The sequence below is a fragment of the Eurypyga helias genome, unplaced genomic scaffold, assembly GCF_000690775.1.
Source record: "Eurypyga helias isolate BGI_N326 unplaced genomic scaffold, ASM69077v1 scaffold24701, whole genome shotgun sequence".
NCBI classification, from domain to species: Eukaryota; Metazoa; Chordata; class Aves; order Eurypygiformes; family Eurypygidae; genus Eurypyga; species Eurypyga helias.
The window spans coordinates 1-16,844 of record NW_010230618.1 but is presented as its reverse complement, the minus strand read 5'-3'; the positions used below and the strand labels follow the sequence as shown (position 1 = coordinate 16,844).

General features: G+C 43.7%; 1 protein-coding gene across 1 annotated transcript; it reads right to left on the bottom strand.

The window, feature by feature from the left end:
• Positions 1 to 4,827: 4,827 nt before the first annotated feature.
• On the bottom strand, positions 4,828 to 15,807 carry ATP6V1E1 (ATPase, H+ transporting, lysosomal 31kDa, V1 subunit E1; the record flags this gene model as incomplete). The annotated part of the gene is made up of 9 exons (XM_010160818.1): positions 4,828 to 5,447; positions 6,684 to 6,771; positions 7,671 to 7,765; positions 8,149 to 8,217; positions 9,516 to 9,605; positions 11,206 to 11,272; positions 11,753 to 11,862; positions 13,491 to 13,562; positions 15,740 to 15,807. Coding segments are annotated over 9 exons (722 nt in total), but the record flags the coding sequence as incomplete, so codon positions are not given.
• Positions 15,808 to 16,844: the final 1,037 nt, after the last annotated feature.

Here is a 16,844-nt window from a genome sequence, read left to right as displayed (position 1 = left end):
GAGGGACCTGGACAGGCTGGAGAGGTGGGCCACTGCCAACCTCATGGAGTTCAACAAGGCCAAGTGCAAGGTCCTGCACCTGGGTTGGGGCAATCCCAAGCACAAGGACAGGCTGGGTGGAGAATGGATCTAGAGCAGCTCCGAGGAGAAGGACTTGGGGGTACTGGTGGACGAAAAGCTGAACATGAGCCGGCCGTGTGCACTGGCATCCCAGAAAGCCAACCGTATCCTGGGCCAGGAACTGTCTGGAAAAAGGAGCAAACACTCTTGGACACAGAGCAGGATAGATTAGACTCTTTCATTTGGAGGGGACCCACACCAACCATCTAGTCCAACTGCCTCACCAATTCAGGGCTGACCAAAAGCTAAACCATGTTATTAAGGGCACTGTGCAAATGCCTCTTAAACACTGACAGGATTAGGGCATCGACCACTGCTCTAGGAAGCCTGTTCCAGCATTTGGTCAAAGCTAAACCATGTTATTAAGGGCACTGTGCAAATGCCTCTTAAACACTGACAGGATTAGGGCATCGACCACTGCTCTAGGAAGCCTGTTCCAGCATTTGGTCACCCTCTCAGTAAAGAAATATTTCCTGTAGGATGGGAAAGGGCCTTCAGAAATGCTGGGAGGGACCACCCTTACTAGTTTCACCATGCAGGCTTTCAGATCAGCCCTGAACTACCTAGAATAATGTGGTAGCCCTGATTTCCACAGCTTTTGATTTCCATCATGTAACACGGGCTGGGAAATGACATTTTTTGGCACACTGTCAGTATGATTCTTAACCCGAGAATGTTCCTGTACAGTTTTTCTTGCTTTCTCTAAAGCAAAGCCAAAGCAGCGGTATGGGATGCTCTGAAAGAGATGCCTCGGAAGACAGATTTGGGGTTTCCCAGCCAGCCCTACCTTGGCTGAGAGCAGCAGGAACTTCCCAGCCCTGGAAGGGCCTTCTTGTCACGGCCTGTTCCCTGAGAGCAGGTTTGTGGTGCAGGATGGGGGGGACCCCACCTGCCTCTCTGAGCTGCCGGTATCGCAGAGCCAACGTAGCCAAACCGCGCCGCAGTCTGTCTGGGCTCTCGCTCAGGGCTAAACACCTTTTGCCAAGTTGCTTTACTGCAGTCTGAAGTCTTTGCTCCCCAGAATAGCAACGCAGAGTTCACTTCACCAAGGAAAAGTTTTTGCTTTGAATTTTTCTCCGGGGTAGTTGGCTTTTATTTCCAAATTTTTCTGTTCTTCATTTGACGCCGTTCCTTTGGAATTAAATAAATGGGTAGTTTTAATTTCCCAAGCTATTTTAGGCACAGGCTGTGGGTCCCCGGAGATGGCTGCAGCCTCATTGCGCTGTGTACGTCTGTGTAAGGTACTAACACTCTCCCATTTTCCAACAGGGATGCGTATCCTTCCATTACTCGTTTCCCACCGCTTCCTAACGTCAGCAGGTCAGGCCAGGGGCACACGACCAGCAAGGCACCCTCCTTCCGCCAGCTTGCCTCCGACTGCAGCCTGGGACCCGTGACCTCTCCGCACAGCAAGCGCCCAAAGGCCTGGGGCTGGGCTTTCACAGCAGGATTCACTCAAAAGGTAGATACTCACTGCTAGTTTTTAAATGAGGCTTGTTATGGAAAAGATGGTCGTGCTTTCCTCTCGGCTGGGAGCTGGGCACTTAAACAGCCCCCCTGCAGCACGCTCGCCCTGTCGCTACCAGCTTTCTGATGGGCAGCACTCCCCCCCTGACAGCCAGCACAGAGCTTTCCTTTCAGAAGTTATAGCTCTATCAACTGCTCCTGGATTAATAGAGACATCGAGGCCTCCGTCCTCGGTATTTTCCCGTTGTTTTCTTCCACTCTTTCTCTCACCCTGGCACTCGTGCACACCCCCAGGGATCATTCATACAGCATGTGTCTCTCTGATTAATGTTAAAACCTCTCAGTGTGAAAACTAAGTACTAAAAAAGGGGCTGTGACTCAGATGCGCAGTAACATTTTAAGTCCTCTGCTGATCACTTAGTGTCAAACCCGCTCTTAAATTTTCCATTGCCAACTGTGCAGAACAAGTGCAACATTATCTATTTCCCTAACTCCTTTTCCAGCGCTAGACAGAACCAGCTCTGCGCTCTCCATTAATCTGCGGCGCTCGCCTCCCCCATCACAACTCAATTCTTTTACCTGAAGCCTGATTGAATGCCTCCTTTGTTCCCTGTATTTGTCCCGTTTCTCAGTGTGCTGATCCGGCTTAGGGCTGGTTTACTAGACCCAACTGGGATATTTTGCATGCTTATACAAAGATGAATAGGGATCAATATCCTCATTGATTCGCCCTGGGTCATCACATAAATCAGTAAGAAAAAACACCTGTGCATCCTACTTCATTTGCTTAAATCAGCGCTGCAGTTCAAATAATGAGAGTGCTGCAATGACATTCCAGTAGGAACTCTGAATTCCACCTGAAATGCTGCTTTTGCTTCAGATCCTACTTGGAAAGAACTGCACAAACGCTGGAAGGAAGCTTGGATGAAGACAGCAGAGGATTGCTGACTATACTCAGTGAACCTGGATGGGATAGTCGTTTTAATCTGTGCTTCGAAAGGTAACAAAATTTGGCAACAGCCCCTCCTATCTGGAATGAAGGACAAGGATAATCCAGGTAACGTAGACACCATTTTTTGTAATTAAACTCTCACACGTGGCTGTCCCAAGATTAATTTTAATCAGTGCCTGCTCGTTAACACACTTGCAGTAGACTGCTGGTGCAGGAGGAAGCTCCTGTCAGAGCTGACATGGTTCAAGCTCAGAGTGTCTGCGATTCCTCTACTAGGCCGAGTAAGCACAAGGGCTTGGGTTACCTTGGGGTGGGTACAAAGTCTCAGACTTCAGATGCGATATACACAAAGCTCAGAACATTTCTCAAGGAGCTGCCGTGAATCCCTGCTGCCCGAGGGACGAACACTGAGGACACTAATTGGCATGTAGGTATGACAGTGGTTATTTCTTCCTCTTTTTTGCACAGGAAGATACCAGGGGAGATAAAAAACTAACAGAGGAAAGTAAATGGCAAGTAGAAACTCCAATATCTTCCACCGTGAACTCCACAGTCAGACACTTAATTAGTTATCAGTTTGCTTTTCAAAAATATACAAGATCTGGGTTTGCAAAGGTCTTGCTACCGTAAGGAAAGAAGTAGACAACCTACATGAATGCCTGTACCAGTTTTCCAAGGGAAGCAGTAGCATTAAGCCAACTTAAGAGCTACACTTTAAAATGAGGATGACCAAATCTAGGCCATTCCCTTCTTTAGAGATGATCTTACAATCTTTTTGACGTTTCTCCCTTGAGCATGGGAGCAAATATTCATAGTGCACGTCACCTTCCAAGGACCAGTAACAGCCTCTTGTCTCACCCTTCAATATTCTACTTCCATACCCTGCACTATTTCAGCATTTAGAGTTTCTAGGGAAAATAAGGACTCTAAGTTCAACCGCATTTCCAAAGCACAGTCAGACAGCTTCTTGATGAGTTGCATGTAAGCATCAGAAAGGACCATACCAAATCTGTTCCAAAAAGTACTGTCTGAACCAAGAAACAGCACAGTTAAGCGTGCACGTGTGAAGGCTCTTCCTTTGCTACCACTGTGTCATGAAACCAGAGCCCAGTGCTTAGTCAGGAGGCTTGATGGCTGGCAGTGGCAAAGGTTAAAGATATAATGGTTATCCAAAATCCAGAAAGAGTAGGACTTTAGTCCAGACCCACTTACTGCCCAGTCACAGAACCACGCATCAAAAAGCAAAGCACTGGAAGAATAAATACCATAACCATCTATGGGCAAAACAAGAACTGGTACCTAAATGCAACAGCAAGGAGCAGTAAAACAAAAAAAATCCCCAACCTTGCTAAACATTCTTATTTTGTAAGAGGAAATCAAGGATTAAATATGTTTGGATTCAGGACTTTCTTAGCAGTCCATCTCCATTTTAGAGAAACGAGGCAGCGAAACGCGTACGCGGCCCTCAGAGCCTTTAGATGGGGGCGTGCACCTCAGCTTGAGAAGAAAGGGCCTTAGGTTAAAAACACCGCACACAGCAGTGTTGCTGCAGCTTGGGAAGTATTCCTCATGGCACAAAGCAAAATTCCTACCATTCCTGAATTGCTGCAACACTTAAGATGATTTCAAACCACGTTTGAGCAGTTTCTTATTTCCATGAAACAAGTTTCAGAACTGAGTGCTAGGTGAGGAGCCAGGGATTCTGGCAGAGGCTTGTGGCGTGGAAAGCCACCCCAGGAATTTGTCTGTCCTACACTGCAGAAGGTGGAGACAACACCAGCCATCACTGCAAAAGTGAAGGAGACGTAACGACTACTACAACGCGACAGGTTAGGTAATGAATGTCGTTCCGTTACTGTTACCTCATCCAGCAGTTACTAACTGAGAACAGTTGGAGGGTCAGCTATTGTTCCTCACCTCCAGAAACATAATTACTAAAGGAACAGGGTTTGGATCTCGTACACAGAAGGAACAAACCTGTAACTGGAAGTGGATTGTTATTTGCTGTATCTAAAGAGCGCCCTTGTGTTATCCTAATCCTCTCCTGTGAAACAAGATTGAGGGACTGAACAGCCAAAGTACAGACTCATTTTTTTAGGATGAAGGAAGCTCATCCTAGAATCCTGTCAGGCTTGCCTGCCATCCCGTGTTACTCAAGCAAACAACCTGGCTGTACTCCCTGCACTCTGCACAGTAACTACACACAGCCCTCAGGTACTAAGTCCTTATACACACAGCCCACTACTGAGAGGTTGCTGCCAGACCCCCAGAGAGAAGCTACAATGAACTCCATCCACACACATATATTTTTATTGTAATAAATAAAGTTTTACAGGCTCAGGCTTTCCTTTTTTTTTAAATCACATATACAGAACAGAAAAATGCCTGACCAGGTAACATGAATTAAACTACTAACCCTGGGAAGGAATGCATGCCCTCTGTAACACTGAAGACCTCAAGTGAAAAGGAATTTCCCATCGGCAGCATAGTAATTGACTTCACAGATTAGACAACTTGTAAGAGACGTGGCCAAAGCAAAGAGGGGGACCCGAAGCGGACGGCTTGTCCTTACAGAGCCAGAACAGTGCAAGGAAAGCCAAGAGCCCAAACGCCTCCATTCTCTAGTGTCACTGCGGGATGAATATGCATGTCTTCACATCCTTCAAGCAATACATTCTAACCACAAGTAGAGAGGCTAAGCACAGCAGGTATGCAAAATTATTCCATTGAAGAACAGATACTGGATGACAAGATAATGTTATATTTCAAGATTTTAAATTAGCAGATGCTTTTGCATCCCCTTCAGTATGGCAGTGGAACAGATCCCACCTTCTCTCATAGAGGTTTAGTCCAAAAACTTCCTGTTGGCATTAGCACCGAAGAGAGCCACTCTGATTTCTGGCATCATCTGTTGAGAAAGATTACATCAGTTATAGGTAACAGGCAATACAATCGCAGTACTTTCCTCACTGCAGGCACTGTGTGACAGCTAGGTGTGCTGGTTTCTGTGAGGAAAATTCATAGAATCATAGAATCATTTGGGTTTGAAGGGACCTTAAAGATCATCTGTTCCAACCCCTTCCACTAGACCAGGTTGCTCCAAGCCTCATCCAGCCTGGCCTTGAACACTTCCAGGGATGGGGCATCCACAGCTTCTCTGGGCAACCTGTGCCAGTGCCTCACCACCCTCTCTGGGAAGAAATTCTTCCTGATATCCAATCTAAACCACCCCACTTTCAATTTAAACCCATTCCCCCTTGTCCTGTCACTACAGGCCCTTGTAAAAAGGCCCCCCCAGCTTCCTTGTAGCCCCTTCAGGCACTGGAAGGTGCTATAAGGGCTCCCCGGAGCCTTCTCTTCTCCAGGCGGAACAAGCCCAACTCTCTCAGCCTGTCCCCATAGCAGAGGTGCTCCAGCCCTCTGAGCATCTTTGTGGACTCGGCTGGACTCGCTCCAACCAGTTTATACCCTTCTTATGTTGAGGGCTCCACAGCTGGACGCAGCACTCCAGATGGGGTCTCATGAGAGCAGAGTAGAAGGGGAGAATCACCTCCCTCCACCTGCTGGCCACACTTCTCTGGGTACAGCCCAGGATACAACTGGTTTAACTGTCCTGACTAAAACCAGCTCCTTTGGCTATGCTTCAAAATTAAGAAGTCTATTAATTGGAGTTTTCTGAAGCCTTTACCTGATCACACATTGCTGGCTACTCTACAAAGGATGGATGGCTGATACTACAGCCTAAGAAAGAGATGCCACAGCTGGTTTTTTTCACTAGGGTATAATGGGACTCAGCCCAAGTTTCTAGCACTCAAGCCAGTGTCAGTAACACACGTTAGCCAAGTTTCAACATCTTGACTGCAGTGTAGTCATAACAAGTCTTCCAGTATCCTGATTTCTAGAGTTTGATGCTCATGCCTAATTCAAAAGGCGTCATTCTGGGAAAAGCCATGTTTGTTGTAGAGAAGTACAAACAGTAGGTAATTTGCTTCTTTCCATTCAAAAAATAACTCCTTGTTATCCACGTTGAAATCTGATCCCATACACTATTGTGACTGTTAACACATTGGAAACACAAGGATTTAATTACAAGACAAAACTAGTTAATTCTCTCTTGCTCACCTTGGCTGTTGGAGAAACTCACCTGCTGAGCTACAAGGTCCAGCCGACTTTCCAGGGTATTGGAAACCTTAATTTTACCATCACTGTTGTAGATTTCAACACCTCCAGCACTAGGAAGGGGCAAAAAAAATGAAAAATAACCCATGAAACCCACAGTACATCTCCAAGTCAGAATGTGGCAGAATGATTATCCCAAAACAGCACTTACGGGCAAGTCAGGTATGTAAGTGAGACTGGGTTTTTTTTTGTGTTTTTTTTTTTTTTTAAAAAAAACCCAAAACAAGCTTGTTTTGATCATATCATAATAGGAGTCAGCACAAAGTGATCCAGTGAGTCAGCTGTGCTAAGCATCTTTGGAGTTACCAGAGACAATCGCTACATACAAGGGTCCTCGTTAGCATGATCTAAATGCAAGCGGAATTTGTCACTTGAAAACAGCTTCAGACCCTGCATTTTATTATTAACAGACAAGCTTTCAGATTTTGGGAAGCGAGGAAGAGTGCTATAAAAGCGTTGTTTGCTGGCGCATACATAAAGATTGCCGACTATCGGAATACCCAGCTTTATGTCATGTTCTTTATTACGCTGTGTGGAAACAGAGCCTTGCAGACACCGCCAGCACAAGCCCTATTGATTATCCTGCAGCACCTTATGACTCAAAATTTGCTTCACCTTGAGATTCAGAGCATGACTACACCCACATTCTCAGTCTTTAAAAGACCAGTAGTCAAGTTTCTACCTACAGTTACTCTCTACTTGGCTACTGTGAATCAGGCTGGAGGTTGCACAAAACTTTTATTGACATTTTTGACTGAGACAGCGCTTGTCTGGAGCAAACTGCAGCGTCTGTGCTTGATTAACACAAAGCAGTGCCAAATTCCTCTCAAACAGCAGCACACTGTGGGGATATTCCAGACATAACTTTCTGAGACTGTTCTAGTAGAAGCTGTGGCTTGAAAAGTTGCATTAAGTTAGTGCTCTGTATAAAAAAAATTCCCATTTTCCTTACATATCCTCCGGCAGGAAGTTGTCTTGGTCAATGTGAACATCCACATCCCTTTTTGTGGCATTTTTGTAGACGGGAATGCTCTTCTGTACAGCACTCTAGGATACAAAACAAACCTCCAATTAGCACTGACAAATGCTAGCACACCCCTTGGGTGCTACATCATTTGTAGTAATAAAATGAAGGGATTGAGGCCTTTATTTTTAATCAAGCAAATGTATTTCAGTATGGCTTTTGAGCCAAAACCAATTATCATTCTTAATACTGCTGCAATGTCTAAAGTTTCCTAGGTAATATCTAATCAAGCCAACAATCCCCAACTTGAAAAGCACACTTGTTCTCTTGCATTGTTTCTGCAGCAGGACTGCAGCAAGCAAAGCTCGTTTTCGTGTCACACAGGCGGGATCTGAGCAGTGAATATTTGCAGCCAGGTCCCAGCCTTCGTGAGCAGGACACTGGCAAACTATTCTAGGTGTCTTACCTTGACCATAGGGAAATCCTGTTTCCTGCACCGAACAACTATTCTGGGCTCGAGCAGCTGGTAGAATCCCTGCACAAGATAAGCATTACAGTATCAGAAAGGCAGCATTTTAATTGTCTTAGAATTATTTAACCCCAAGGAAGGAAAGGAGACGATGAATTTGTAAGCCAAACCCTGACAATATTAACCTCTTTTATTTAGTTCCTTGCTCGTAAGTTCGCCTCACACAGACATTCTGAGAGGACAGCACCAACACCTGGGAAAGAGCCTACCGCTATGGATTATGCTTTCCTCTGTTAGCTTCAAGTTTGGAACTCAAGCACAGCTAAACGTATCATAGGATTGAGTTGCCCAGAAAATGATCCCATAGAGATCACTGCCATCTGAGTAGACTGAGCGCGCAGCCAAGCTAACACCCTCCTTATGCAGCTCTCAGACATGCAGTAGAGTTTCTGATGCCTGTTCTAATGACTCCTGCCCTGCAGTTCCTGCAGTAATACACGAGAATACAACAGGTTTAGTTCCAGTCGGAAGGGACCTACAACGATCATCTAATCCAACTGCGAGTACTGATGAGTACAGATGCCTCACTGGATCAAATGTAATGCGCCACGGTGGACGTGGCCAGCTTGCAAGAGGAAGAGGGGTTGGTTTAATCCACAGCAACACCACACCTAGGTGTGGCACAGAAACAACACTGAATTGGAAGCACAAGCCCGTAGGAAACTCTGTTAAGGATATTCTGCCATCAAACTGCAGACAGGAGAGCTGGTGGCTGGCTTCGGAGAGCTCCCAGCAACAGGACCAATTCGTAACAGAAGGTGGCAGTACTGGTCGCCCGACGGACCCTGGCCAATGCTTTACTGTCAGGGGCTAGGGGATGGCGTTCTAGCTACGCAAAGCTCTGATTTCTGCTTTGTATGTCTGTCACAGACAATGCCACACCGCAGTGAATTTGTCAAAGCCAGGACTTACAAGTCTCAAATGCCAGAAGGATTTTAAAAGCGGGTAACTACTGACTTAGGTTTGGCAAAGGTGCATTTGATCCAACGAATTACTACAGAAGCTTCAAGTGTGCATCCCAAACATGCATGGTACAACGGGTGTGTGCGCATCTGCAGTTACTCTCACAGTGGAACTGCTGCTTGGTATGCTGAGTCTGACAGCTCAAAATAAGCTGCAGCCTTACCTGCTCAGAATCCAAGACTGAAAGACATAGCAGAGGTGATTTTTAAAACTAAAAGATCACCCAGCAACATTTGATCTAGACTCCAGTACAACTGTAACCTCCAGTGGGTTATGCCTGAAGAAAGACACCTAGGAGGATGGGGCTGTGATCATCTACTCATTACAACTGCAGTACTTACCTGTAGAACTAGTCCGTCCAGCAATGCCTGGTACCTGGCAGTATCCTTCACCACCTTGGCAAGTCTCTGCTTGGCCTCATTCAGCAAATCCTACATTCAGAAGAAATCAGATCAGCAGAACCCATCTGTTTGGCATTTGGTTTCATGCCTACCAACTTTCTGTACTCCTGTTATAGCTATCACACCCTGCCAACACGTAAACGTACACTCCAGCTGGCGTTCATCCAAGCTAGACCTTCATCCCCGTGCATGGCACAGTATCCTTTCCAAACAGTTCCCTTCTCCCTGCCCTGATCCGAATCCACTATAACCTGACAATAATTCCTCTTTCATGAAAAAGGGAGGCCTCGGTCGTAAAAGGTTAGTATTTATAATATTAATTCACACAAATGGAACTATTTTGTAAATCACTGCCTAATGCAAACTAATAACGTTGTCCAAATAGCTATTGTTTTCAGCTTTATGGTCAAGCAAGGAAATCTTTTTATCAAACAATATTCAAGTTAGGTACGTTTTAACTGTAAGTAAGTGCTAGCCAAAATTTACAAGTGAAAGCTTACTTTTAATTTGAAGTAGCCAGTTTGTATTATCTTTATGTAGCCAATCAGTATCAGATGAGATTGAACTTTTAAGAAATATGGGTCAATTAAAACACAGCTCCTAGCACTGACCCATCCTAATTACTTCAGATAAAGAAATTGTACGATTTGGTATAAACCTTTCTTTATTGCCCTGCCTCCCAGTGTTTAAAAGAAGCATGCACGTTAACACAATCAGCACTAGGGTGTAAGACTATCACAATTCAATGTCACGGTCAAAGCTAGTTATAGTGTCCACCCTAGAGTAACACAGCTTTTCTGGAACTGCTCATCTCTCTTGTTCATGAAAGAGGCCACAGATCTGATAAGGGAAGAAAGAGCCAGCAGCATGTGACTTTAAATGTTTTAGAATGAGGAAGAGTGTTAGGCATTACTCAGAAGCATGAGGTTGAGTCAGCTGATAAATGAGGAAGAGATTACCCAGCAGAGACTATCACAATAGAGTTAGCTCTTTAGCCACCCACCTTCCTCCTCTCTGTGAATACAGTCTCAAGCTTGAAACTAGGTTTAAGGAATCAATAAACTGGTGATTTTCTTCTGCCAACTCCCCTTTTTCATGGCAGCATCAACTTGAGCAACATTACCCAATTTTTTATTTTTGACTTCTACAGGTCTTGCTGCTTTTCCAACAGCTCAACAGCACCATCTAGCAGAATAGGAACACTCAAACAACTGCTGAGACGGAGTAAGAGGTAACACAAAACTTGCAAGTTGTATAATGAGCAGAATGAGAATACACTACACGTGGTGTAAGACAAACAGAGTAAGTCTGAACCAAGACTAAAGGTAGCCTGCTCTGACAGTGATCACCCTATACATCAACACACAGACGGGTCACCTACTAAACCACGAAGCAAACCTTTTTGTATAGTAGGGGCCACTAAAGGAGGCTGAAAAACCTGGTTAGGTGTTCTACTACTTGCTTAAGCCATGCCAGATTTAATGCGTAAATGTTGCTTTAAGCCATTTCTGTACGCTGAAGTAAATGTCACTCAATCACAAATCACAATTTTCTTTAGAGAATGGTTAAGAACATTTCCTAACAAACTGTAGGAATAGAACGTCCGTGTCTCTACTCCGGAGATACTCACTGCAATAAGGTCATCCCTTGCCTTGAGGACCTTCAGTCTTGCCTGATTCATCAGGTTGGACATCTGACTGCAAGTTGCATGATAAAGTGGAATCAATACATCAGACTTTGGCAGAAATGCAACATTCAGCTGTACACTTTACTTTCAGAAATAACAGTACTACACCATTTAATAACAAAGCCTGATCACCTGTTTGAAGCTGTTTCTGAACTTGCACAAACGATTACAATGCAGAAGCCTGTCCTTCAGTAACGACCCACCAAAACTAAACCCGACATGAGCATTTTTGTCCCAGAGTAACAGACCAAGATAGAATTCTAGACAGATTAAGACATATGAAAAATTCCTTCACCACACTTAAAAGAGTTATGCTAATGTAGCTCACCTTTGATAAGCTGTCCCCAGGAAGAACCAGAAATACATAATCAGAACTAAATATATTGGCTATAATTTGCCTATTTACCAGGGAAAAAAAGGTTTTGTATAAAATTAGCAATAAAATGAGAGCTCAGGCACTGGAGTCAGTTGTGTAACCTAACCGACTTACATTTTCTTTTGCTGTTCGATTTGTTTCTCCTTCTTTTCATAATACTCCATGATTTTCAGCCTCTGTGTCTGAACAAGGCGACCCTTCTCAATGTTGAATTCTTCTTCTGCCTGTAGTAAAAATTAAATAACTGAAGTGGAAATTGATTCCATGGGCTGAAAAAACCAGAACCAAAATGAAACAGCCATGCTTTCAGAGCACGTTCGCAGATAAGACAGGGCGATAGGATGTATGGTTTCATGTAAAAAAAATGTTTCAACCAGGACTCAAGCTAAAGGGAGTTCAGGATGCGTTCCGCTGAACCAGAACCTTGCTACCTAATATACAGCTCATCTTGTCAACTGACTGGCACACGTTTCCTTGCAGTATTTATTCCTCAGGCACAAAGTTACCAGATTTATGCATTATATACTGCTAGGCAAAACTCATTTTATTAGGTCTGATCTGCTTTTGTAAAATTGGTTTCTTTGCTGGCTACAAGAGATTGTACCTAAAACAAGCTACGCAGCCCTCAGTGTCCACAGGCTTCCTTTCTTCCAGCAATTCTTGCACATGGAGTGTGCTAATACAGCTATTACCTTTCTAGAAAGCCTAGCAAGACAGCATGTGAAAACACATGGCAAACTTCCTATTTATACCTGAGAATCCGATCTCAACTTCTGACTTCCTGTGCTGGTTTTTTCTTCACAGCAGCTAGTATGGGGCTAGGTTTTGACTCTGTGCTGAAAATGGTGTCGATAATACAAGGATGCTTTTGTTACTGCCGAGCAGTTTGCAGACCATCAGGAACACCTGCTTTATAGTACTTGTGTAGATCTAAATGTTTAAGGGAGATTAAATATTATTAGTAACACGTATGCTGAGTCAAATACCAACAAGATATTTCAGTATTGGTGTAATGCAGATTGTTAGTGCTGTAAGACACCATTAATCCTTCCTTAGCAAACATATATATTCTATCACCAGGTTAACATTAAACTCAGGCTCCTGTGGCTTAGTGAAGTGGCTAAGTGAAGAATTCTGCAAGTGATTCAACTCATGCCTTCACTCTGAATTTATGGTTTAGTTCCCCACGATACCTACTAAATCACATCTAGAATTAAGTCCACAGGTGGCTACACAGGTTTAGGTACCGTTATGAACCTGTTTACAAATTTTCACTAACATAATTCAACCAGTTTCTTTCATCTTTTTATCATTCTGGTACACATATGAATGTCTGTGCAAGATTACTAGCACTACTGCTTTAATTTACTACTAATGTTTCTGCCTGACACGCTATGGAAGTCAAGCAAAAATTAAAATGACACCTTCTGGTAATAGCTTGTTATGACAAACTTCAGCAGAATTCCTAACGATGCAGAGAACTCCCTTTAATCCTCAGTGATGTCAGTTTATGTATAGGAGGTGGGGGAAGGTATTCCACTTAATCCACTCTATTCTCATTAGCTCTCAGCTCTCCTGATTCCTTACAAAAATGAGTGAACTTGCATATGAATAAATTTATATTTAAGAACCACTATGAAAACTTCAACCAATAGCTCCAACTTGGTTTGATTTGTCAAAAGCTAAGTACTAAGTTAATTTGGTAGAATCATTTTTTGCTACGTAATAACTAAACATGAAGTAAGCTGTAGTTTACAAAGGCGTGCTAAGACTGCTCTGAGTGCAACTACCAAAACATGATGTCAGATGCAGTTTTCCTTTTGCACTTACTGACACAGAACTTCCATTTTACCTTTGCATCTATTTCTTCAGCCTTCTCATTGGCTTCCTGCTCAATGAAAGCCATCATATGCTTGATCTGTAACAAGAGAAAAGAAAATATTTCCTGTTGGAAGGGACTTTGATGAGAGGAAGTATGTATATATTCCTCATTTGTACAGTAGGCCCCTCCATATCCATTTACTAATTCATATAATGTTGTTTTTCAAGGAAATTAAATTGAGCATAGAGGTCAAAGAGCAGTTCATCTTAACACAGATTACAAGAAAAATAATTCTTTTTTCCCAACTAATTCTATACAATGCTGTTTCACTGGCTGTCATTAGAAGAACGTACTTTAGATACGCAACCATACCAAAAAAACCCAACCCAAAAGTCAATGTGTATAAATGTGAGGCCGAGTATTTTTGTTCTTCACTAGTGAGAACAATTTTTTTCCCCCCAGGATTACTGAAAATAAAAGCCCAGAAAATTAAATCCTGACACAGTAAAATTACAGCAGTCTGTTTGTTACGGTGTTTAGACAAAATGTGGAGATTAAACTAGAGTCCCTGCTCTACACCAGGCACAGACGGCATCTGAATGAACCTTCCACGCTAGATGAGAGCTGAAGCAAAGCAAAGGAGCTACTGACCACCCTGGCCAGATCTGTACAACCAGAAGTTCCTTTAGACACCCAAGAAGTCTTTCTTGAAAGAAGGTAATAAATTCTGTAAAGACTTACAAGGCCATTAAAAACTGCTGCCATATGGTTCAAGTCACAAGGACTTTATAGACTAGTGGTGTATTAGTCTGGAGGAGCTGGGGAAGGAGACAGGCAGCAGCGCTAGTTGATCAAGACCACATCAAGTATATCACATGCTGCTTTAAAGCCTGGTATGCGCTCATCTATTCCACTTGAAGAACCTTTTTGAAACCACCTCAAAACACTATAAAGCACAAACCCAACAGCTTAAAGCCAAGGAAAGCAATTATAATGAGTTCTTATTTGTCACACGTCTTTCTGTGACCAGGCCCAAGTTTACGTTCACATTTGGGGCAGACATGGCCAACCAAACTGTAACTCTGAACAGGTATAGCCATTCCCAAGGGCAGGTGGACCATATACATGAGCAAACCATAAAAAAACTACTGACTTTTGGCTTGAACCTAGTGATGAGGCACATTTTGCAGACAATCTGATCTGAAAAACTTGTAGAAGAAATTCTATTAGTATGATCTCATATTAAAATAAAGTATTTTAAAGAGGTAAGAAAGGCGCCAACGTGAAAACTGAGCCAACATGCAGAACAGTACTATGCCCACAGAGATCAAAAAACAGAAGTGAACAGAGAAGCGGAAGATTTTAAGCATGTGCAGTGGAAGGACTGAACAATATCTACATCCTCAAAATCAAATCAGCAATTTTTCTTGTAATTCCAGTTTGCAACACTTCCAAGTGTATGTCCACCTACAGCACTGGTTTCCTACCCTGCTCGCCTGATTGGATGACTGGTTAAACCAAGCTTTAGATCTACTGGCATTTCAGAAAGGACAAGAGAGACATATAAAATAAGGAAATACTTTTGCTGAATAGCCTTCTGTTGAATGAAACTAAGAGCATTTGTAGTAACCCCGACATTCCTGAGTCACGTCTTCCAGTTTGGTTTGGTTCCTGATTTTTGGGAAAGTAATTTAGTTCCAGGTGTTCATCAAACACTCTCTGTATAATGAAGAAGAGTAAGAGGTAAGCAAGCTGATCTGGCACCCATTTCCCTAGTCTGATAAGACTGAACAGCATTATTGCCTTAAAAATCTGTTGTACTGTTTTTTTGCTTTTCATAGAAATGAAAAGAGATCCTAAGTAAGACTTTAAACATAAACAGGATTCATTCTAGTAAGACTGACAAAAATACGTATTTTTAAATGACAGATTAATTTTAAATGACGTTAGTAACTTAAGCATAATGGTATTTCCTATAGAAAGGAAAGGAGGGTTTTCTCATCAGTAGTAGCATGATTATCCTCTCCATAGGAAGTTCTAGTGTTAGCTTTATTGCTAAACCAGCCCCATGTCAGCTTTATTTTTATTTTCTTCGTGGAAGAAACAGGAAAAAACAAACAAGCTTTGTTGACAATTCCCCTTTTGCAGAAAGACAACCTACTGATTTTACTTTCAATGTGATGCTTCCTTGCCAAGAGACTATGTTTACTGAATGAGAAACTGAGACACGAAGCACTTATGATGCAAAGGGAACTTGGCTGATCTGCTCATCACCGCAGGAAACTCCATGGGCCAGCGCTGACTGGATCCGTGCAGTTTTTAACATGGCACACCACTTTCAACCCAGCTCAAAGCGGGTTTTTTAGGCAAGGGCAGTGTTTACTGTCAATAAGGACAAAGTGTCCTGGCTCAGGTGGAAGTGTCCACAGTCAGACTTCAAGGCTGTAAGTTTCCACTGCTAAAGGAAGCCCAGGTTGCCCTGTGCTGCTTAGGATATAAAAGTGAACAAGGTGTTTGAGAATGTCTGCACAAATACTAAGTTAGAGCTACTTAGATGTAATACAACCATAAGAAAAAAGAAAAAAAGACATGGAAAGGCCTTAGCAACATCTAAAAAGTCATTACTTATCTACGGCAATGTACTTATTGGCCTTAAAGTGCAATTAAACACTGTAGATAGCGTAAAGGCTACTCATGATCCCTTTCATTATAATCTGGCATCAAAGCATTTCAACAAAGTTCCCCACTGGGTGAATCAATTTTCCCAGAAAGACTTCTCTTTCGCCCTAAGGTTCCCAGAGAAGATCTTTCCCCTTCACCAACCCCTGTGTTCACAGAAAAGCACCACTGTTCCACCCAGAGCAGGAGACCCTATTGCACAATTAAAGCATGATCTGACTGCAGTTGCTTCTGCTGCTGTGGGGTTCAGAGCTGTCACTATGCCTCCCACTCCAGCCGGCCTTTTACCAGCTGGATGGCCCTGCACAGACTCACAGAACGGTTTGGGCTGGAAGGGACCTTACAGCCCATCCAGCTGCACCCCCCCTGCCATGGGCAGGGACACCTTCCACTAGACCAGGTTGCTCAAAGCCTCATCCAGCCTGGCCTTGAACACTTCCAGGGATGGGGTATCCACAGCTTCTCTGGGCAACCTGTGCCAGTGCCTCCTCACCCTGTCCATGAAGAATTTCTTCCTGATGCCCCATCTAAACCTTCCCTCTCAACCCCAAACCTAGCACGGCTTCAGGGCCAAGGAAGCCGCCTCCTCTGCCGCCCTGCCCCTCGATGGCGCCTCCCTCACGCTGGCTCTGTCCTCCGTCCGCCCTGTCCCCCCTCCGCAGCCCCGGCGGGCAGTGTGGAGGAGGCAGACCCAGCAGGGGCCCC